Source organism: Alosa alosa, chromosome 15 (genome assembly GCF_017589495.1).
Source record: "Alosa alosa isolate M-15738 ecotype Scorff River chromosome 15, AALO_Geno_1.1, whole genome shotgun sequence".
NCBI lineage: Eukaryota > Metazoa > Chordata > Actinopteri > Clupeiformes > Clupeidae > Alosa > Alosa alosa.
Genome location: NC_063203.1, coordinates 14,970,503 through 14,995,554, shown reverse-complemented (window position 1 = coordinate 14,995,554; position 25,052 = coordinate 14,970,503). Strand labels below are relative to the sequence as shown.

The 25,052-nt window shown below is 45.0% G+C and overlaps 1 protein-coding gene across 10 annotated transcripts in view; it reads right to left on the bottom strand.

Annotated features, from left to right (window-relative positions):
* Window positions 1-4,731: 4,731 nt before the first annotated feature.
* Window positions 4,732-25,052, bottom strand: part of LOC125307776 (neurobeachin-like) — a 296,002-nt gene continuing 275,681 nt past the window's right edge. For all 10 annotated transcript variants that reach the window (XM_048263836.1, XM_048263826.1, XM_048263827.1 and 7 more), the window contains 9 exons: window positions 20,421-20,510; window positions 18,098-18,290; window positions 16,639-16,710; window positions 14,476-14,631; window positions 13,274-13,444; window positions 7,934-8,035; window positions 7,549-7,745; window positions 6,342-6,493; window positions 4,732-4,862 (listed from right to left, as the gene is read on the bottom strand). In XM_048263836.1, coding sequence (XP_048119793.1) covers window positions 4,772-4,862; window positions 6,342-6,493; window positions 7,549-7,745; window positions 7,934-8,035; window positions 13,274-13,444; window positions 14,476-14,631; window positions 16,639-16,710; window positions 18,098-18,290; window positions 20,421-20,510 — 1,224 coding nt within the window. In that variant the 3' untranslated portion in view covers window positions 4,732-4,771. The remainder of the gene's footprint in view (window positions 4,863-6,341; window positions 6,494-7,548; window positions 7,746-7,933; window positions 8,036-13,273; window positions 13,445-14,475; window positions 14,632-16,638; window positions 16,711-18,097; window positions 18,291-20,420; window positions 20,511-25,052) is intronic.

Below are 25,052 nucleotides of genomic sequence, written 5' to 3'. Positions count from 1 at the left end.
GCTGTAGTCCACTTGGGGCAAACAGGATATAGCAAATGAGAGACTCAAGCACAGTAGTTAGTCTTTGTTGGGCAGAGACAACACTGATGTATATGAATAGAGATTTTACAAGTCTCCAATATATGGGGCTATGTAGCATTTGAATGTGAAGATCTCCATTCTGCCTGAGTTGCCCGAGTTTTCCATGACTAAGGCAGAGTATGGTGGCCATAGCCAGAAACTGAATACATTTGCTGTCAGTATGATGGATACAATGCATTTAATGAACCATTTTATTCTAGTCTTGGGGTGGTGATCAGATGATTTAGAGCCTCTCAATTGGGTTAAAAAAAGAAAAGCAAAATACTTTTGTAAAAGAAAAAGACAGAGAAGGAGAGATACATGTAATTCTGGGCAAGCCCACAACAAATAACTAAGAGTATTAGTGACCGTCACAATACAGAAGTTAACAGTATATTGAATGTAATTGGTCCAAGTGACCAAATGTCACGATAGCACATAACATAATACTAAACAAATGAAAAATAATTGTAGGTAGTGTAATTATCCAGTTGACCTGTACTCTTACTCTATATGTAAAAATGACACGTGTGAAATGATAGTTTAGTTCAGCGTGTGCTTTGAATAAAGTACAAATGAGATTAATTTTATGACCCATTTGATCTCGGAAAAGCGACAGTTCACTATTTTACTGCCTTGTCCTCTGAATGCGCTCTCAGCTAACATTCAAGCCACTGTATACAATACCTACAGCTATACATTACACACTAAATACAGCTCTGGAAAAAAACTGACCATTGCAAGCTAATAATTTTTCTGGTTTTACTATGTATCCGTTTGTGTTTTAATGAAATTAACATTTTATTTCTTTCAAATTAGTTTTTATCTTTTTGTTTTCCAGAGCTGTATCTATTCTACCGTCAGACAATGTATACCAGTATCTAAACCAATGTTTCAGAGATTTTACAGATCATACATTCAGTTTTACATTTGACCGTCTGTTGTGTACAATTTTCATCTTTTTTGTGTAGACTGATCTGTGTATGTTAAGTGTATTATGAACATATTTCATTTGGTCCACTTTGTTCAGTGTGACGTTCAGAAGTGCTTTGGACCCAGTGGATGTCACTGTGGCCTAGTGCACACTCTTCAATCGAAGCCCCCCATGTGCATGTGTGTAGGTGTGCTTTTGTAAGTGAATGACTAGTGCTCTCATATGGGTTTTTTTCTGTTGTAGGTCCACTTGAGTGGATTTTTGGGTTTGGGTGTGTTTGTTTCTCCCACTGTAAAATGTGATCCCAAAAATGAACCGGTTCAAATAAATGCAGCACAAACCAGTTGACAATTCAGTTCAAACTAGCTAACTAGCTAAACTATGTCACAGTGACAGAAGTTGACACATTACATGGCTGAATTTTAGCGACTGTAAATCGGTGTGTATGACAAGCACAAGAAGGCATGTAGTTTATTTGCTATATGGCATGCATTTTCCTTTGTTAAGAGAAATGTTAAGATAATGTTTGTAATTGTCTATAAATAACATTCTGTAGAAGAAAAAAAAAACATGCGACAAGACACTGTATGCAGATTGATCCCAGAGTCTTTGTCTTAATGTAAGAGTGAGTGATGTAAGGAAATAAGGAATTCATCATTTCAGTGCATTTTCCATGAATGTAGTATGGTCAATGGTCCATAGTACTCAGTCTCTTTGTGTTTCCATCTAGTAGTTTAAAGGCTTTCTGGACGACATTTGGAGGAGTGTAATACCATTGCTTCTATGTGCAGTAGCAGCCAACATTGGTGCACTCAGCCAAAAACCAAACATGAATAAACACATTTCCTTCATCTTGTGTGTGTGTCCGTGTTGTCCGTGAACAAGAGCATGTGTCTTTGTTTTATTTGTACTTTTAGATTTTTTTTTTAATATGATATATAGTCATTGAAAAAACCCTGCATGCTAAGATATGTTCAGTGCAGTGATTGGGCTTGTGAACAGAAGCTTAAATGTGAATCTACATTCTAATAGTACATATTATAGAAGAATGCTCTGTAGTGTTAAGCTTTACTTTACTTTTGCCTTTTCAAAAATTACCTTGGCTATTGCTGTGAAATTAACCAAGAATCATAAATTGTCCCTTACAAAAAGTCAAGAACTGGCCAAGAATTCAGTTTATCACCTTTTATTATAAAAACAACCGAAGGAAATCATTTCAACTTATTGTACAGTTACCAATTTAGATATATCAGCATTAAGTTATGTTGAACAGCTTGAAACGAATACTGTGTAAACAATGAGCTTCAAATGTGTGACAAGTCAATAAAACAGCAGGTCAATAATAATAATAATAATAAAAACATGAAATCAATATTTTCAAAGCAGTAATACATAAATAATAAAATCACAACAAAAATATGGTTCATTAGCAAAACTCCCTCTTGTCACGCAAGATTCCCCGCTATATTCAAAATATCTTGCATCATTAACATTATTATCAAATCTAAAATATGATGCCCGAGAAACAAACAAAAAAGGCAAGTACACAGCACCATCCCTGTGCATCAGCAAATCCTGCATGCAAAGCCAAAGGGTAGTCTTTCTGCAGACACATGGAACAGAAAACACAGAGAAGGCAAAATTAAACAATTGCATATTGTTTAGTTTATCTTCAACTTCAACTTAAGATGGCATGTTTTACATGTGCATCATAAAACATGGTAACAGTAACTTACTCTATTCAAAATATAGTTCAAAATCAGTTTTTGTTTGACAACTACTATTTTGTGTATTGTGTTTTATTTAAATTGTTTACAGGACAAAATGCCAGTTGTCTATGCTGAGTCTTGAGTGTTTTTCATGATTTTACAAACAGATACTAATATTGCTTATTGCCTCATGGTTTTGAAACATAAAGTGTGATGGGTGGTGTGTGACACTAGAATGAACATAAGATAGTTTCTTACTGCAAAATGTGCTGTAGAACGACTGAGCGTTGCTAACTAAGCTCACACAGTTATGTGTGGTATGTTCTCAAGCATAATGGAGCTATGGCACGAAATTTAGTTGGGTCAACTCCCTTCCCATTACGTTCTCTCTCCCTCTCCAAATATGCTAACGATTGAGTGGTATTTTTTCTTCTATCTCATCTGACTCTATGACAGTGTATCACGGTCAATCAGTCCATCTCCACCCACGACAAAAAATGCACACTGATATGTAAGTGAAACTAAAATTATAAATAAAAAAAGTAAATAAAATATCAAATTACATACAATTACATCCACTGATGTCCATCCTTCCCCTTTCTGCCCCAATCTAAATGACTGGCACCTGCCAAACGTTTTATGTACCTTGTTTGTATCCTATTTTCTTTACCATGATAGTCTACAACTAAATCACTAGATCACTATATAAAAAGGAGCGGAACTACACAGTCATGGTAGTAGTCTGCAAATTGTCACCCTTCAGCTCTCACCATTTACACATTTGGATTAAATTGTCAGTGAGTGTGATGTAATTGTTGCATGTCTTATGTTGTGTATAAAAACAAATAGAAAGAAACAGCATATAGCAAAACAAACAAACAAAAAAAGCAGCACTGTGCAAAAAATTCCTGCTGATTATGTTTGCGATACATTGTAGACTCGGGGAAAATGAAATGCTTTCACAAATGACCGGTCACTTTGAATTTGGTTAAAGGAAGTGGCCTAGAAACAGTTACATACTCGTTATTACAAATGGGTTTCTCGTTTGGCGGGAGACCACCATTGAGCGGATGGGCACTGTCACAACAGCAGACGTTCAGACAGACAAGAGACTCTGCGTGCTGAAATGTGGCCTCGATGATGGAGCCTGGTGGACTATGGCAAAGACAGCACAGACGCAATGATAAAACGTTTACACACTAAAACTAACAGTATTGGAGCATTTGCACAACAAGGTCTCCTACTTCCCCCAGTATTCTCTAAGGAGAAGAAATATAGTCATTCTCTCAGGACCATTATATAATGCTTACAGTATTCATATTTCAAATCATAACAGGAGAGAAATGAAATATGTCCTTTAGCAGTGATGGCAAGTGGTGCATCTGGCATACAAATGTGTAGTGTATAAATGTTGGTTATAGATCTTTTGTCTGCTGTTTTAAGTATTGTATTTCACAGTCTGGAACATAGTATGGACATAGAATTCAGGTAGAATGAAAAAAAAAAAAAGTTTATCATGTTTTTTTGTCATTATTCTCTGCAAACTGCATAAAATTGAACTTATATAATACTTAAGAATTTAGAATTCCCAACTTTTTCCGTTAGATGTCTTTTTTTTTTGCTCCCTCAAGTCCTTCTACGTCTCCTTATACGGAGATTTGGAGATTTCTGCACCGCTGCCAAAGACAGAACAGCTCAGCAGGCATCCCGGAGGACGTGATGTAGATGCACTGGGGTCCAGAGTCTCACTGATGGCATCTGCTGGTTATCTCTCATGGATTTCACACCAAAGGCGCCAAAAGATCAACAATCTCTCCCGACATCTTTCACATTTCTCTATCCCTCCATTTTCCTTTTTCTGTTTCTTTGTATTCTATCGCTCCATTTTCATTCTCTGCTGTACTTGAGTTGAGCCCGGTGGGCTCCTGTGCCCACACCCTGCTCATTGGCGGCGGTAGCTGCCTCCCTACAGTAGCTCCCTGGTGTGGTCCTCCTCCTCCTCCTCCGCCTCCTCCTCCTCCTCCTCCATCTGCCCCCTCCTGTCCTGGGCATTCCCTCTCCTCGTCTCTCAGTAGCGGTTCTGGTGCTCGTAGTGCCAGCGGTTGAAGTCGATGTTGAATGCCACGATGCTACCAGACGCCATGCCAGTGATTAAAGTCCTGTGATAGGGGGGGAAACGCATGAATCAAGTTTGTGTATATGTGTGTGGGTGTCTGAGAGAGAAAGAGACAGAGTGAGAGACATAGAGAGTGAGAGAGTGTGTGTGTGTGTGTGTGTGTGTGTGTGTGTGTGTGTGTGTGTGTGTGTGTGTGTGTGTGTGTGTGTGTGTGTGTGTGTGTGTGTGTGTGTGTGTGTGTGTGTGTGTGTTTGCACATGTGTCTCTGTGTGCATGTGTGTGTTGTAAGTGCTCACACATGTCTTACATGCACATCAACATGTGACCGTGCTGACAACTAGGGGAATTCTGCAGGAATAACAGAGCTTCCTGTTACTGCCACCCCCTCCTGGTAATGAATTAAGCTGCACTCAGGGGTCAGTAGTAAAAGTGACTGTAAATTACGGGCTGGGGGCTGCTTCTGGTGCCTCAGGGCCCAGCAGCAGCAATGGGGGCATCTGGCCTTGTGACTGTGGCATTCAGGGGCACCGAGCCCACCGCAGCCAGGGTCATGGGGGAACACACACCCTCGGGCCAGTTAGAGTAGAGGGCATCTGGGGCGCTCGGACATACCACTGTATACTTCCCTCAGGATTTTTAATTCTCTAAGCGTAGACATCAGGGGCAAGCATAGGAGAGTGTACAGTAGAGATGTATGTGTCTTGATATAGCTCTGTATTAGTTAGTGCTTTTGCAATTCCTCCTTTTCACTTCAAAAAAGGGCTGAAATGTAGAGGTTAAATGTGACTTGTTGTTCAGAAACTGGGCCTTGTGTATGTTCTGTTGAATCTAATTCTGAAGAAGTGCTTCTTTTGGAAGCAATAGACAAGTGTGTTGCATGTTTTACTTTGATGCTAAATGATGTGCACTTAAATAGATCTGCTCTGACTGTGGAACATTTCACACATCTAATGGATGGCCCCTTAATCAGGAACAGGGTCAGTCCTGAGTCAGATGCAACAACGACTCTCATTAAAACCAACAAAGAGTGTGTGTGTGTGTGTGTGTGTGTGTGTGTGTGTGTGTGTGTGTGTGTGTGTGTGTGTGTGAATCCATGTGTGTCTTGAAGAGTGTTTTGAAAAGCGCTAAATGTATTATTATTATTATTATTATTATTATTATGTGAGAGCATTTGCGCACAATACCTCTCGTATGACTTTGCTTTAACAGCCTCTCATTGTCTCTATGGCAACCTGTTTCTATTTAAGGCAAACAAAGGGGGGCAGTCTTGATGCTTTGTTTCTGCAACCCCCGCCCCACACACACACACACACACACACACACTCTTAAATGCGCACTGACAGCCATGAAATGAGCACGGCCACATCTACAGCCCTTTCATCTACAGCATTAACCCCTTTATATCTCACACTCGACAACACACTTCCGCCAAACGACCGCCGCACGTCCCCCGCCATTTGTCTCGTCTGCTCAGACGGGCTGTTATCGTTGTGCAGCGGCGCCGGCGGCGGCGGCGGCTCACCTCTGGTCGTGCGACAGGTCCATGGCGCGGATGCCGGCGTCGCAGCCGGGGTAGATGTAGAGCTGCTTGAAGTCACAGGCCTGCCACACCTCCACCACGCCATTGTCTCCACCCGTCACCAGGTTCTGCCCGTCGCTGCTCAGGAGGATGGCCTGGGGGAAAGAGTTTAGCCAGGTTACTACGGACTTGTGGTGCAGGACACAACTACCACAAGGGGCCTTCACTGCACTGAAAAAGAAAGATTGAGAGCTATGCATGCAATCTACAACAGTCACATTTCCTGGGAGGGTGATTTGGGTAGTTCTACACAGAATTCTGGATAGGTTCTAGCTTCTAACTATAGCTATGTTTACCAAAAAACAAATGGACAAAAATAACAAGGCATTTAGCTGATCTCAGACCTATCACACCAATCTTAAAATTGGATCATTTAAAAAACAAATCCTCAAAAACATCTATAGTTCTTTGAGGGAATAAGCTAAGAAGCCTGTCAGAATTCTACATTACAGACTTGTTCTAGGTTAAGGTCACTTCTATTTTCAACATTCAATGTTCACTTTATTTCCAGAATGTTCACATAAGCTGTCTTTGTACTGATATAAATGAGAGAAATATACTGTACTAAATGTGAACAGTCTTTTTTCTTGATCGAAGTCATTGTTTGTAAACTAATAAATTGCCTCTTGGCAGCTGTAAATTCCTTTTATTCATTCTGAACTCATGAATGTGCGATTGTCTGATAGCTTCTTGCCTTGTGACACTGTCTGCTTTTATATTTCAGCGAGTATTTTCCTCAAGATTCTTCCATTTAAGCCATTACAACAAAAACAGGAAAAGATCAAAATCTACTCAGAGGTGTAGCATTCTGCTCAATCTCACAGCATTTCAAACCAATCTGATAAAAGCGTCTCCTTTTCTGCTTACTCACACACCCGCTCTCTTCAGTCACGTCCATTTCTCTTAGACAGACAGGGGATTGTGATATCACATAACAAAACCTCAAAACAAACCCAACTCCACAGAAGTCCAGACCCAAACTCCATTATCTGACACTGCCCACTTCATTCCAAACGTTCCAGTGCTTCAAGTGTGACAGAATTATAAACTATTCTGTGTGCGACCTGTGAGATTAAATAAATAAAAGCTGTGTGTGTGCGATCCCTCTCCCTGCTGACGGCTGTTGTGTGGGGAGTGCTTTTTGGCTCACCCGCGTGGAGTCGTTGAGGTCCATCTGGGCCAGCAGTTTGCCGTTGATGCTGAAGTTGCAGAAGTGTCCGCGCTCGTAGTAGATGATGCAGTGGCCTTCGCTGGACACAGAGATGAGGCGTGGAAGGGCGCAGAGCTCGGTGCCCTCCAGGGCCCGCAGCAGGTCCCCAGTGATAGTGTGCACCAGGCATGGACCCTCTGTAGGGCCACACACACATACACACACACACACACACACACACACACACACGTACACATACACACACACACACACACATATACATACACATACACAAAAAACACATAAGAAGGGTCTTCAGGGCTTTAATAGGATATAAGGGTAAGACATGTCCTATGTTGAGTGCGGTGCTTTTTTTTTCACTGACCCCTGGCTCCGCTGATGACGAGGCCCAGTTCAGCACACACGGACACACACACCACCTCGTGGTCGTGACCCGTCAGGACTGCCCGGGGAGCCGGGTAGTCACCTGCAGACGCAAGAGAAGTAACAAAACAAAGAAATTACACCTCAAACAAGTAATTCTGATGTGGCCTCTATGCACTGGGTCAGGCTACAATCTTGCTGCTAGCTAAGGAGATCCATTGTGATGAAACGCTGAGAAAACACAGAGAGTCTGAAGAGATCCTCCTCTGAACTCCTTGGTCAACAATATGGCAAATATTCTGCACCTCCTCTAAGACTTCCTTACAGCTTAGCACACAAGACCCAACATTGAATTCAACACAATAGTTTTTTCAGCACCATTGTCTGCAGTGCATTCATATTTCCCACTTTAGCATGGCTTGAATATTGGACAATGCACATTTAACTCACATACGTTTGAGTTCATCTCAACCTATCATTATTCACCACTTAAGTTGAACCTCGCCATAAGTGCATTTTCACTTGTTGTGTTTGACCCAGTTGTCTATAGAAGAATCAATAGGCCAGAAGTGTATATCTCTGTGCGGGTCCATGACGTGTGTTGCTGTGCTGCTGTGTGCTGCCTGCTGGTGGGTGCTGTCCATCAAGCCCTGTGGATTGCAGCAATAAAGCTGTCCTCTCGAGAGCACGGACTGACACACGCCTGCTGCCTCCACCCACCCCTTTAATTGTCATGGAAATGAGGTGTGTGTGTGTGTATCAGATGTGTGTGTGTGTGTGTGTGTGTGTGTGTGTGTGCTTGTGTGTCTGTGTTCATGTCAATATGTATGCCAACATGCAATTGTGTGTGCACTTATTCATGCATTTGATATGAGCGTGTTTGTTTGGTGTAAATGTGTGTGTGTGTGTGTGTGTGTGTGTGTGTGTGTGTGTATGCTGTGTCTGTGCCGGGGTGTGTGTGTATCACATGATGCCACAGGCGACTAGGCTTCTTCCTCTCTGTCACATGATTGATGAGGAGAAGGGGAGAGGTTAGTGGGCTATTTCCAAAGGCACCTGACCACACCCACACCAGCTGATGGGCGTGGCAGACGCGCACACACACACACACACACACACACAGCTCCATCATGCTGTGCGACAGCTCTGTTCTTAAAGCATCCCCATTCGGCTTTGCATCGCTGAAAACCAATTTCTATACTTAATCAGCTTGAGAAAATATACACACTACCTAGTTAATAGCAGGCTCAGAAAACAAATAAAGTTGAACATTTTCAAGCTTTTCATGAAACTTGCTTGATCTGTAAGTGCCATTATAAACCCAGAGGGCCCTGATGAAACAGTGTAAAGAGCTTTGTACATCACCAATGAGATATTGATGTCTCAGAGCTCACAGAAATACTACAGACAGCACCAAATAAATACTCATATGAAAGAGAGGTCAGCCACAGAAAGAAACATGGTGGCAGTTTTGACTGGTGCATCCGAAATGTAAAGTTGACAAGTAAAGCACTCATCTTGGCGAATGACCTCTGCAGGTTCACGGGCGAGTGAATGCACACGTCAGTGAAGTTTAACACTCTGGTCCAAGTGGAACAGCATCACAAAGGCAGAGAGCCCTGTGGTGTAATCAACTTCATTAGTGACATAAGGAGCTGTGGTGTCATTAGCTATAGAGATCAATGGTGATCTTCATCACTGTAGTAAACATGATCCTCTGGAGGAAACGACTTTAGCTGCAAACACTCCATTTCTACCACAGCTTCTCCACAGCGGTTTCAGATGCAGTTACACAATCACACCAACCAAGGAGGAGAGAGGAGAGTGTGCTTTGGTGATGCTATAATACTTTTGGTAACACTTTACTTGACAGTTTCGACATAAGAGTGACATGACACTGTCATGAACACATGACACTGTCATGACACATGAAACCTAACACTAACCCTAACCTCTAACCCTAATCCTATAACCCCAACCGTAACCCTAATTCTAAACCTAACCCTAACTCTAACCCTAACTTGTTATGAGAAAAACCGAACGTCACTTAATAACAGAAGCGTTATGTCATAAATGTTTATGACTTGTTTATGACACGTTCATGGCAGTGTCATGTCACTCTTATGTCGACACTGTCAAGTAAAGTGTAACCATACTTTTTCATTGACAAATATTTGGCCTAAAACTAGTCTCCCTCTCTCTACAGAAGGTGTGCGAGATGTGTCATTTTATGCCATTTTATTTAGAGAAATATGATTCTTTGTGTCATTGCTTACCACAGCATGTGGGTCTGATGGATTGTGTCACTATGAGAAGTATTAGACAGTACATCCCGCTGATGCCATGTTGAGAACCGGCTGTGTGCAATGACAATCAATACAGAATCTGCCACTGCAGCCTAAGAGTACATGAGTGCTGATTCAGAACGAATGTCCATCTCTTCCACCTGCAGACCTCCCTACACTGGGGACCCAGGGGTGCGATCGATGGAGGGGTCCAGGGCCGATGGCTGCTTGTCAGGCCCGGCGTGGAGCAGCAGGGATGGGGGACGGGACATGTGTCAGAGCCGGGCTCTCTGGGGACCGGGAGCGGAGAGACTCCACAGAGGGGCTCTTTGCCACTCACCTGCCCTCACTTCACCCCACCTCGCCTCGGCCTCACAAAAGAATTCAATCAGACCGGCACCGGGGCCCGCTCCAATACGGACATGTGTCCCAGGGGCCAACACTGAGAGTGCAGCCACAATTACTTTGAACTACCACACACACACACACACACACACACACACAATACAGGTCTGAAAGGCAGAGGGTCTGATTGAGCTGAGACTGATTTTAATTATCAACCATTTAAAATACACGCCGCAGAGCTGGCCCCCTTTTCTTCCCGCACGCCTGCAAAATCAATTTCTGCCACCACCGCTACCACTACCCAGGGGGGAGCCGCACGCCATCCAGGACAGGACAGGGCGAACGGAGAGAGAGAGAGATAGAGAGAGAGAGAAAGAGAGACAGAGAGAGAACGAGAGAGAGAGAAAGAGAGAGAGAGAGCTCTGAATATTCACACCACGTCCCCATTCTGCTCCATGGAGCCATGCCTTTGTCAGGAGTATAACACGCATTAAATGACCCCCACATGCTCCCGATGCTCTCAGGGGGACCAGCGGATACTGCAATTACTTGGCAGGGTGGAAAAGGAACGATAGCAGCCACGTTGGCATGGCTGGTTACGGGTAGGTTTCATGGCCAGGGCTTGAGCTGCGAAGACCGAGACCAACCTGTGTTGACGGTGGACATTTTTAAAGATTAAATATTCCCATGAAATTCAGTTGTGTCTGGGGCAAAGAGGGGGTCTGGGACTTTTGTGTTTGACTGCTTTGTGTTGGTGTGAAACATTCCAAATGCCCAAGTCCTTTGTATCAACTTGAAGCATTTTGAGTCACAGGCGAAACAATATTTTTAACAACAATATATCTTAAATCAGAAAATCAGATTTTTCAAAATGTATTCCAAGCTATGATTACAAAAGACACAGCAATGTTGTGCTCAGGAATCCTTACAACAGCTTCTGCAATAGCCATAAACAGCCACTAGAGTGCACTCTGGTGATCACTTCCACGTTTTGCTTCCCAGCACCTTAATCTGTCTCCCATACTGCTTCCAGCGATTTGCCTAGCAGTCTGTCTTTGGGCCCAAAGCTCCATTACAGTATGCATGTAATTGTGTTTATAATCATTACATACAAGGCAAAACAAAACAAATAGGACACCCAACTTCCTTTCTACATCCTAATCATCTGTCTCAATGATTCAGTGACAAACACTATTACAGCTGATAAACACCACAAATGGAATTACGAATCCTATAAGAAAGAAACAATCCCAACAACTTCATCTATCACAGCAGTTTGCAACAGTTTCCAGTTTTCATCATTCCTCTGAGACATTCAAGATAAAAAATGTTCAGGATTTGCACTGCGTAATGTGCTACCGGCTCATGGTCTGGTGGAAGGTGCATGGTAAGCACTACTGGTGCTAATATCTTGGGAATTGTGTTTCCCTCTCTTGGCTACTTGAGTGGGTCTGCACGCTGCTAATTGGAGGCAACCATGCTGAAATTCTTAATTAACTGTCTGAGCTACTCCAGAGTTAATTATAAAACACTCACACCTAAACACAGCGCCTGACACTTGGAAACGCAGGATCACACACACACATATGCACACACACACACACACACACACACACACACACACACACACACACACACACACACACACACACACACCAATATACTGATTGCTAATTTGTTGTTTGCAGTTGGAAGTTCAATAATAGGGGAACTGAAAAGAGAGACGTGGAAATTAGAGACACAGAATCACAGGCTACAAATTCAGCTCTCATTAGTCCAGTGAAAAAAGGACCAAAGAAACACTGCACCATAAAAAAAGGCATGATTATCACTGACTGATCAAAATTAGGAAATGGATGACATGAGCTTTATAATGTTCCACTGACCAGACCCTCTGCATTAACATTCCACACAGTGAACAATGTACATCTGTGTACTTCTTTGACTTTGTTGCAGACCTAGCTCTGGTCAATGGATCCTATACCTCTCTGACTTGTGATTTATGTATGCATTTTCTCATATTGTCATTTTTACCTATTGTCCTACAGAGACTGGCCTTTAACAAAGGAGGTGGTTGTGACGGTGCATGTGTATGGAAAGCATAATTGCTTGGTAGCCATCGATATGAACCATAAGAGTGAAAATGATTAATGTGAATTCAACAGGGTGTATTGTGTTTTTCTGTATGGAGCGCTCTATCAGACACAGGTGAAACAAAAAAAAATGCCCTCAGAGAAAAAAATAGCATTGCCTAACAGAAAAAAATACACTTATGGTGGAAACATTTTGTTTTGTTTGAAAATAGGAGAAAAACAAACATCTGTGGCATGTAACAGATGACACAAAGATATTTACTACCATCTATCTAGGCATGTGCAAATTAGAGTAATTAAAACAAGCAATGGCAACTATGCCATGTTAAATAATATTATTCACTGAAATCCATGGCATTTCTGCTAGCCGAAGCTTATGTACAGCTAATTTTGGTCTGGAGTTTGCCCTGACAGAATTAATCCTCTCCATACCATTTCTCTGAACCTGGTGTGTGTTATATTTCTCTATAGACCCTTTCAACAATAAAAACAAAAACAATGCTTGAACGTTCTATTTGGGTCCCAATCTACTTCCTCTGCATTAAGATAACATATGGAATGTTAAAAAGGAAGTCTTGTGGGGCCAACTATGTCGCTGTGACGGTGCCACTGACTCACTGTTGTTGGGGTTGTCTCCGATGATGTGGTGGCGTCCACTCCAGTACCACAGCAGCAGTGTGGCGTCTCTGGAGCCTGATACGATGTAACAGTCGCCCCCAATGTAGGACTCGGAGCGGGCCAGACACGTCACCACGTCCCAGTGGCCGAACACGATCTGGGTGAGTTTGCCTGAGAGCGGAGAGGCACAGATTTAGGTGAGGCAGAGGACAGCAGCTTAGATAGAAGGAATGGGTTCTGATATGAAAATATCCATTTCATTTCATTTCATTCATTTCTTACAAAGAGAGACCATTTCAAAAAGAAGTACAGAGTTCTACAAACTCAAATATCTCAAGTATTGCTCTTATTTAAAAAAAGAAAAGATTTATACAACGTTATTAGCAGACTGTTACAGATATGAGGTGCACAGGAAGAAACCAGGGTTAAGTCCTCTATGGATCAGTTAGAGTAAACAGAGAACAAAAAAACAACAGCTCAACAATTAGATCTTAAATAGCTTTCAGAAATCCAGCAACTACAAGAGAGCTGCAAAAACATGTAATTTACTGAGCAATTCCAAATGACTGATGGGCTTTCTGGAGGGAGCCCTTTTTATAACAAAATGGCTTCCACCTGCGGCCAATCTTTGCCACTCAGTGCCGCCATCAAAACAGCCCATGGGCTGAGGTGGCACTGATGGAGACTGTTCTACCGCGGCCTCTTAACACAGCGTTGTGTGCGAGGCCCCCTGTGAGTGCTTACACACTCTCCACCTCTGCCTGCAACGCTGCTATTAGAGTAATTGAGAGGCTCAGTGGAGAGGTACAATTATGTGGGAATAAACCCATAAATGAGGAGCAGGTCATGTTTTATGTACGCAAACCACTTCATGCTATACCCTAGCTAATAATTATGAAAATGTAGATTAGATTTTCGCTTTATTTGAAGTCTTGATGATTAAGTGATTAGCATTAACACACACACACACACACACACACACACACACACACACACACACACACACACACACAGACACACAAACACACACAAACACGCACACTTAAACAGAGCATACTGGTATTCTGTGGAAAATTAGTGCTAAAAGTGATCTGTTACAGCTAAATGAACCAACCGCACACGCAATATTTTTATGACATATGTTTTCAGGTATGTCATTTCATATACAGTACAGTCTTCTAGACTTTAAACTTTGAGTATACCTGTCTCAGATGAGTAGACCCGGAAGCTTTTGTCCCAGAATCCACACACCAGGATGTAGCGGTTATCAGCGGTCACCACAAAACAGTGGGAGTTGATCTGAATGCTCTGGTCCACCAGGTCAGTGATCTGCCTTTTGTTCACTCCAGAGTTGTTGGCTAGAAAAATACGGGTGCTTATTAGCAGCTATTAGACATCAATTATCGCTCAGTGTGATTGCTAACAGCTGCTCAGTTGCATGTCATTCTGTCTAGTGGTTTTCTCCTTTGGGCAACAGTAAAAAAGAATTAGTCAGGTAGAACTTTATGGAATTTGGGCATAAGTGTGACATAAGGTACTAATGCAATTTTTTTGCATAAATTGATAGGTAAGGGGGTGTCCTTTCAGAATCTGACGGGTGCCGCTCTGGCACCCTTGAGCATTTTCTTTAAAATGGCATCACCTGCCACACCACTTTTTTTATCATAGAAAATCATCTAAATAGACATTAACATATAAACCCATCATGTATGGTATCAAATTAAAGCTCTTTTCATACAGAAATCAGCTTTGACCATAATAAAGTAGAAAAAAATAGTGTAGGTCCCTCCAGAGAACAAAATACCTATACTTGTCTATACAAGTATACAAGGCGCTCAGGGAGCAGTGAGGGGTCAGGTGCCTTGCTCAAGGGCACTTCAGCCGTGGTTGTGGGCATGGGAGAGCAGTGCTCTTCAACCACTCCCCACATTTCTCCTACTGGTCGGGGATCGAACCGGCAGCCCAAAGCCCTAACCAGTAGGCCACGGCTGCCCAACTTACATATACGGGAGCATGCCTATGTTCCCACAGCCATACAGCCCTAACCCACACCTCAGGCCTAACCCCAACCCTAGAAATGTGGGAACATAGGGCTGACCCCACCGATACAAGGAATTTGTGCTCTACATTTTACCCATTCGAGGGTAGTGTACAACACACCCACACAAACAGTGTTCTGTACACCCATTCAAACACACACACACACCCTAGAGCAGTGAGCTTACTAGGAGTATACATACACACCCGGAGCAGTGGGCAGCCCTTGATCCAGCGCCCGGGGAGCAGGGCTCAAGGGCACCTCATCCAGATGTGGGTACCTCACATGGATGTGGGAGAGTGCTGTTAAGTCACACCCCCACTCACATTTTTCCTACCAGTCGGGGATCGAACTGGCCACCCTTTAGTCACAAGTCCGTTTCCCTAACCAGTAGGCCATGGATGCCCAAAGTAATTGACATTAATGCTATGGCTGCAAAATTAGACAAATGTTATGATTTGTTGGCTGTTCATGCATTGTTTGGTTGTGACAGTGTGTCATATCCATATGGCAAAGGGAAAACCTCAGCAATCAATTTGATGCTCAAGAGGAATCTTGATTTGAAGAATTGTACATATGTACTGTAGAAGCTGATGAGCATGAAGGCAGGAATGGATTTCCTTTCTTGCCTCTACTATGGAAAGACTGTTGAAAGCCTCAGTAACTTAATACATGCTATTCACCAAGAAAAGAGACCCTGCTAAAATAAAGTCTTCCTCCAACAAGAGAATATGCAGCGGAACACATCAAGCATGCACGGCTGCAAGTCCTGTGGAGAGCTGCTGACAAAAAAAACACCTCCAGTGTGAAAATTCCTGTGCCTGTTCATGGCAACACTGACATTGCACCCAAAACAGGTCTACAGCTTGTTGCTTGTGGATGCAAGGCAGTGCCAGCATGCTCCAGGGCCTCTTGCAGCTGTCAGTCAGATGGACTACCATGCACCACCTACTGCCATTGCAAAGGTGGTGAACAGTGAGCAAATAAAAAATTAAAGATGGCTACACTTTCAGTGGAGGATACTGATGACAGCGAGGGAGAAATGTCTGATTGAATGAATGTTTTTTGGAGGAGACATTTGATGTTTGTGATGTGTACAAGGCCAGCCTGGCAACATGTTCTGTATATAGTTTTAACTTTGTCTATTTGATTAATTGTTGAGGGTTGATACAATTCATATGTCTCTTGTGGTTGTTGCTCAGCCTACCATTTCAGCGGTGTGACCTTACCAGGCTTTACAGTTATTATGTTCTCTGGAGGGACTTGACATCATTTTTAGCATGTTTTTATTGACATTTATTTATTTTATTGACGTTGTTATGCTCACCAATCAGAGAGTCCATCTCTATAGGGAGATGATGGGCTTGCTCAAGGGAGTAGCCAGGTGCTCCTCGAAGACCTGGACACATATGGACACATGGATACAAACAGGCAATCACACACATACAGTATAGTGAAAACACAGCCTGTGAATGAGATGCCATTTCCCATCACAATACACAAAAGATACACATGCTTTCTATCAACCACCCACTCACTCTGTCAAACACACACACACAAATACACACACACACACACACACACACACACACACACACACACACACACACACACACACACACACACACACACACACACACACACACTCTGATTGCCAAATTCAAGGCTGGTTAGTGACCTCCAGTATGACCGTGGGGAGGATTTGGAAGGCCACCAAGAAACGATTTCCACACGGGGATCTTATTGATTTCTTTTTTAGCCGACCTGTCAGAGGCAGCGCAAAACTATTACCCCCCAGAGCCCCGCCACGGGGCAGAAAGGGGGGCGGCCATTTTGTGTGCGCTGAAACAACATGCTGGGAAAATATAGCTGCCTTATTATGGCCATTATTGCAGGAGACTCCACAAACACTAGTAATTCCCTCCCAGGCAGGAAAAGGAGCGGGGCTCTCGCACCTGCGATCGTTAGCGTCCGAGCCCCGCGCCGCCCCGACTTGGTGGACTCTTTTGGTTTGACGCTCAGTGCGGCCTGGCGGTGACAGATGGGGAGGTGTGAGCGGACTCATGTATGTGTGTGTGTATCTGTGTGTGTGTGGGGTGTATATGAGCCTATTTCCCTCCCATACGCATGTTGCCTGCCACCTCTCCCACCACCTCCACCTAACTCCCACCTAACCCCCACCTCCTCTAACCAGCCTGGGGCCCTTTGACCTGGAGGTGAGGCGGTTTCCTGGGGAAGGGGCTCGTGGGTAATGCTGTTCACACGTGTGGGAGTGGGAATATGTGGGAGAGCTGGAGCTGCTAACCCAGACAGTGCCTGACTCAGGAGCAGAACTGGAGCTGATCTGGCTTGAATCCGACTGATCTTAGGGATGCATGCTGGTCCAGGGCCACCTCGTTCCATGGAAAAGTATTACCTGATCACTAAACCAACCCCAACACTCTTTAACATACACCATGTTAACACTCTTCAACATGCACATGATATAACAATGCATGGATTCTACACAAGAATATCATCTAGGTAGATGGCTTCTGAGCAGTGCATAGGCAACATGCATATACTGTAAGTGCAGAACTGTCATTCTATGTGCAACTGCCAAAACCAACACATGGATTTTACATTAGAACATCAACTCAGTAGGTGGCACTTAAGGAGTGCACATGTGTATGTGTGAATTTATATGTATGTCAGTGCAGAAAGTCCAGGCATTTTAAGAGCATACTGTGCGTAACTGCATAGAGGTATAAAATGTGTCTAGTGATCCTCGCCTGTTATCCACTCACCCACGGTGTTGTGCCAGCGGTTGACGGCGAACAGGCGGCTGCAGGTGACGGTGACAGCGGCGGGGATGGCGAGGTGGGGCAGCGTGTTGGCGGCCACGTGCGTGACAGGCGAGTTGGACGGGAACTTGAGCACCATGATGACGTCCTGCTGCATCTGGTCCTTAAACATCAGCGGACTCTGGGGAAGGAAACACTGTTGAGCAGAACAGAGAGGAGGAGGGAGAGGAAGCAGAGGAGAAGAGAAGCAAAGCAAAGCAAAGGGGACCAAGAGAAGAGAGGGATAGAGAGAAGAGGGAGAAAGGTAGACCAAGAAGATCCAGGGAAGGCACAGAATAGAAGAAAACCAGCAGACCAGGAAGAAGAAAAAAGTAGAAAAGGGAGAAGGAAAGGCAATAAAAAAGAAGAGAAGGAAACGAGAGGAAGAAAAAAACAAAGAGAGGGAGGCCAAAGAAGAAGAGGCAGAAGAAGAAGAAGAAGGCACAGGAGGAGAGATGAAGAGATGGAAGGCCAGGAGTAGAGGAGGGCGTGGGATGTCCAGGAGAATGATGGAGGAGATAGAGATCGAGAGAGGAAGAGAGATAAGAAATAAAGAAGGAAAGAAAGAGAGGAACAGAATGATGAGAGGCCATTAGTGTGGAGATTGAGGGTCAGACGAGGTGCTGACAGAGGACAGCTGCATGCTGAGGAGGAGGAGGGGGAGAGGACCAGAGAGGCGGCTCTTCACCTGGGCCCAGAGCTGATCTGAGACCAGTACCAGGCCCAGACGAGTGTCCGCAGAACGGTCTGTAAATGCCAGACAGGGAACAGGTCATGGAGAGGAGAGAGGGGGAGAACAACGAGTAAACAGGAACATGAAGGGTCAAAGGCACATAAATGTAAGGCACATGAATGGGAACACCTCAACTAAGGCACTTGTGTTTAAACATATTGATTGCACATATTGATGTCTATGGCCTAGATAATATGTATGTATGTATGTATGTATGTGTGTATGTATGTATGTATGTATGTGTGTGTGTATGCATGTATGCACGCATGTAAATATAAGCATGCATTCTCAGCAAATTAGTTCAACAAAATGTTGTGATTTATTTATGTGATTTGGGGGGTAACTTCAGTAAGTTTATTGGATCGGCTCCCTCCAGTAAATGTTCCAACTGTGGTGTGGGGCAGTGGGGTTAGTGTGGCGGCACATGGCTGACATCACACCCCACTTTCCCATATCACTGCCTCCTCAGCCACCACTCCACTCACATCTGCTCCTAAAGAGGCAGCCCCGCTAAAAGGCCACAGTGGGAATTCACTCACACGAGCAGCGCGCGGGGAATGAGGCAGGGGGAGAGAGAGAGAGAGGGGGGGGTCAGATGAAAGAGAGAGTGAAAGAGTGAGAGAAAACCATAGTGTGGATGAAAAAGAGAAAAAGGAGAGACAGAGAGCGCAAGAGAGAGGTCAGATAAAAGAGAAAAGAGAGTGAGAGAAATATAGAGAAAGAGAGAGAGAGAGAGAGAGAGAGAGTATGAAAGAGTGAAATAAAGAGAAAAAAGAGAGAGAAGTCTGACAGGTATTCTAGCTCGCTCTTGCACTCTCCAAATGGCCTCAGGTTGGTTGGAGGCGAGAATGGATGAGGCTTTAATTGGTGGGTGTGTGTATACATGAGTGTGTGGTTGGGGGTGTGGTGTGGGGTGGGGTGGTGTGGTGCAGTGGGGGGGCTGGGATCACAGTAGCTCAGGTGGTAGATACGAACTCAGCTCATCCCCAGAGCCAGTTAGGCTAAGGTGTGCCGCTCCCTCTGTGCACTGCAACAGACGGCAGGGAGAGGGAGAGAGTGTGCTGCAGCTTTGCATATGGCCGCCTGCCTGATGTAACTCCATGTGACACAACATCTGGGGCCTTCATCAAACATGGAGTTTTCAGTTACCTTGTGGGTCGTGATCTATGGGGGACGCCAAGACCTTGCTCAGGGGCAAAACTATGGTGTTGGCTCTGAATAAATTTGACAAACTTCTTTTTGTTAGCAGTCTGGTATGTGCGGTGTGTGTGTGTGTGTGTGTGTGTGTGTGTGTGTGTGTGTGCAAAATGCAGCACAGCCCACACTGCAGAAGTAGCACCTCACTTTCTGCTATGAAATGCCAAAAAAGCAGGCTGGTGTTTTTTGTTAAGGAACAGACACCACACTAACACAAACACACACAGACATACATAAACAAACATGAACACATACATAGAGACAGACACATAGGCTCACCTCCCACTACCCCTGCCCAAACATAGCACTGAAGGGGTTAAATTAAGTTTCCCAGCATGCAGAGCACAGTGCTCTTACCAGGTGCATGGCGGAGCTGCGAGGAGGATGTGGCTCAATAAGCAACTGAGATGGCGTCTGTCCAAAACCCTGGATCTGAGCCTCCATCGCCTGCAGGGTACAGAGAGGAAGAGACAGAGAGAGAGAGAGAGAGAGAGAGAGAGAGAGAGAGAGAGAGAGAGAGAGAGAGAGAGAGAGAGAGGAAGAGAAAGGGGAGGGAAATGGGAGAGAGAGACAGAGAGAGAGAGAGAGAGAGAGAGAGAGAGAGAGAGAGAGAGAGAGAGAGGAGCTGCTGTCACATTCAATGTGGATCAAAGTGATTGGTCAATGCGCTCCTTGACAATGCAAGCAAATCCCAACTCAGCCGTGCCTCCAAGGGGGGTTGGGGGTGGGGGGTGGCCAGGGTTGAGGGTGTGTTCCCAATCCGCCATCCCGACCGCCCAGCCCCTACCTCCCCTTAACTCACCAACACTCTCAGCCCCCTCCACACACCACCACCACCACCACCACCACCCCCTCCCATCCCCAACCCCTCCCCAGCTCTCTGCCTGCAGAGTCATCCAAGTGTTAGTATGGAAGAGACAAGCCGCTTCCTATTAGTATGCCTCACTTAACCATTCCCATCCAGGATGGCTACCCCGCTCCCCCGCATCCCCCCACCACCCGCACCCCGCACACCCCAGCGCACAGGCCCCGGCGAGCAGCCGACGCTAACCTGCAGTGACGGCCGGCCGGGACCCAGGCAACCCGCCCGCTTTTAGAGGTCATTGTTGTCTGAAACAAAGGATCGGAAAAGAACAAACGTGGCCATGCAGCACTCTCCAACACACACACGCACACACACACACATACATATCCATACACGTGCACACACACACACACACACACACACACACACACACACATCCATACAGGCACGCACACAGTGAACACACATGGTGAACTAGTGCTAATGCAGGCACTTACACGCACACTTGCATGTATGCGAAGCAAACACATGCATGCGTACACACACACAGAGCCACACACATGAGAGTGTGGTAGTAATACACACACACACACACACACACACACACACACACACACACACACACTGTGGTGACACATGCATTACAATGGGTACCTTGATGGCAGAAGACTTTAAGAGGAAAGTGTGTGGGTCTCTAATGAAATATGGATCTGGGAGCATCTGATTGGAGAGGAGAAATGGAGAAGGAGTGAATAGTCTGAACAAGGATGAACGTACCAAAGGTACATGGACTAAACACGCACATGCCGTTTGACTACACTGGGTTTGAGTGCATGAGAAAACATAGCTCATTCATGTGATTATGTACCTAGATATTGCAGGAGGGAGTAAAAGAAAGAGAGAAAGAAAGAGGGGGAGACATTGAGCCTGACTCAGAGGAGTGATGGATGTGACTGGAGCGGCTTCCAGCATCCTGAGAGGAGGTTGTAGGTGTCCGTCACTGCCACCATGTGCTCATACACACACACACACACACACACACACACACACGCTTATGTAATACACAAATAGGCACACAGAGACACAAACACACTGTTCGCACAAAGATGCATCGCCGCAGAGGCTATGGATGTCCATCACTGCCACCTAGCATGCTCTATCTCTCTCAGTCACACACACACACACACACACACACACACACACACACACACGATTTTAGCATCAGAGAGGAGGTTGTAGATGACTATCACTGCCAATGGAGGACACATCTTGTCTCCACCCACGCCAGATATTCAGACTATGCCAGATATTCAGACACTGCCACCATACACAGATCTACACAGAAATAGACACACACAGGGCAGGTAATGGTAAGGATTGAGCAGCACTGCCAACAGACGTCAGTGGTACCTTAAGCATGCTTGTATCTTCCTCAGTTGCATTTGAAACGCTTGCAAAGAGCTGTTATCTTCCATATTCTGTCTAGATTTCTGGCACTGATGCTGAGCAGGCCGTCGTGTGCCGATTGCTAGCCGTCCGTCCATCCCCCCAGGCCTCATGTGTGTGCCTCTGCCGCGCCACGCCGGGGCCGGCACCGCGGGACCGAGCCTCGGGTTGCTTTTTTCCGCGGCGAGAGGCGCCAGGCCGTCACATTTGGCAACCATTACGTGTCAGTCAGCACGGCTTTCTCCCGCCGTCCGTCAAAGCCGTAACCCGCACGCTTTTTACGGCTCTTTCAGGTTAGGCGGGAGGTCGACGGGTCACGGCGTCTGCTCAAATAAAGTAATCTGAGCTGGAGATCTCCACAGAGGTGGTGGTGGTGGTGGTGGTGGTGGTGGTGGGGTGGGGGTGAGCCATGTGGAAAGCATCACTCCGCTTCATAGGGGAAGTGGAGAAGAAGGAGGGAAGTCAAAAAGTGAGTGGGGAGGAAGAGAGGGGAAATTCGGATGTTTTTCCTGTTGTGGTTTTACAGCTATGAGAGACAGAGTGCAAAAAGGAAAATGGAGGAAATGAAAATCACACTCACTGTGCTCAAAGAAAGTAAATAATCTGGGGTGTAGCAGTTTCAGCTACATCTGTGTGGCACTGAGAGCAGCTGTTTGTTTTTGCGCTCCCTTTCCTTTTTATAAGCTTTCCTGATTAGCGTTAAGGGCATGTGTGCACGAGCCAACATCTGACGATGGAGATTAGGAAACAAACTACTTAAAAAGTAAAAAAAAATCTGGGATGTCTATTTAAAAAGAAAGAAAAATAAGCTAAACACATGACGGAGGCAAAGATAAGAAAAATCGCGAACAAGACAAGACCGTTCACCTGTACCTGTGGGAGCTCGGAGTTAGCGATCGCACAAGGTTATCTCCAGGTCATGTTTCCTCGAGGCTGTCAGAACACATCAATGACTTGTTTCACACCCAGACGCAGTAATCTGCAATAACACATACCCCACCAAAAAAAAGGTGATCTGCTTCGAAGATAGGGATCTCGAACACTTTAAAAGACAGTTAATTAGTTTAAGCCACTTAGAGCTTCTGAACCTCAGCAGTTTTTTTTTCGGGGTGGGTTTTTTGGCTGATAAGGTGCCTGGAAGCTTTCGCTGTGTGAGCCCAGATGTCGAATTCCCTCGCAGGCAACAGTCACGCTTGGACGAGTGCAAAACATCCATCATAATGCATCGGCTGTCAATCAGCGCCGTGGCCCGTAGCTGCGTCGGACGGGAGGCCCTTGGAGGTGAACGAGTGAGCTGAAGTCTCACGAGTGACAGTGGCTGGTGATAGGATAAGGAGCACCGGATGGCAGCCAATGCCGAAACAAACCTGGCCCAGATCGGGCCCAGAGCTGGCGTGGGGTTTGTCGGATTTATACCAGATTATATCTGGGTATGTTGCATAATCAAAGTCATACCGTGGACAGAAAAGCTGACTGACCGCACCTGGGGAGGGAATTTTGGAGTATTTTTTTCCTAAACTTTTTCCCATAGGGAACGACGGGGCATGCTGACCGACTAACTGATTGTAAGGACGGCAGCTGATTTGGGGGCAGTTCCACCCAGATCTGTTTCAGCCACTAACAGGTTTGTTTTGCAAAGAGGGAACCGGAGGGCTCATTCATCTGAATATCTGACGGCAGGTGTGGAAGTCAAATGAACTAACGCGCACCTGGCGGCCTTGCCTGCCTATGCCAGCAATGCACAAACAGAGAGTGATTCAACTATGCGTGTGAAGGACCCATGTGAAAGTGGTGTGTTTACGCGTGTGTACTTATGCGTGAACAATTTTCTCGGGCGAGGTTTCTTTGTAAGTCATCCGGATACGGCGAGGATATACGCAACATTCTCTCTGATCTGCCTCCAAAGAATATCGAGAAGGAAAAAAAAGAAATGACAGGCATTGAGAGGAATGTGCCAATGTCATTCCTCAATGAATCTATTATGAGGGCAACCAAGCAGTGCATGCCAATCAATCTAATAGGAACTCATGCCTCAACGTGGCAACTCCTAGGCTGCTGCGTGATGTCGAAAAACAGACCTGCACGTGCTGGGGAAGGATAAGCACTTTAGATTGATAATGCATATACTGACTGCTTGTGCGTCTTGTGGTCCAGTTCAAGTCTTCTTGCTGATGTCTACATTAGCAAGACGACTTGAACTGGACCACAAGATGCTTAGCAAATTGTCTCATTGCAGACAGTGCTTTCGAGAGTATTCACAGCTTATGACAGCAGCTCGTCTGGGAAAAGGTCGAGAAGCAGGTGTCAAAGCGTTCCTCCGATTTTGACTGCTTGCGAGAGAATGTCACGAGCAAGAGGTGTCGATGGCAAAAAATAGACTGTCTACATCCTAAATGAATCTTTAAAAAAAAAAGACTTGACAGTCAAAAAACTGAACTGCTCTGGTCGACTGCACTGAGGAAACTTGACTGATTTTATCCTTCACTGGCCACCTAACCTTCTCCTGCTATTTGTTTTTGTCATCCAGAATCTCGGCTCAAAAAAAACAAAAAACAGCGACAGACGCATCATTTGTCTGTGGTCACGGCGGGGTCCACGTCAAGCACCTCCTGTCATGTTTCCCTTTTACGTCCCTGTGCATGGCGCGCTGTCAGAACAACCATCAACACAGCGGCTACTGCCTGTCCTTGTTCGTGCCCAGAGCTCGGGGAGGCTGTCACTAGGTGCCTTCGACCAAA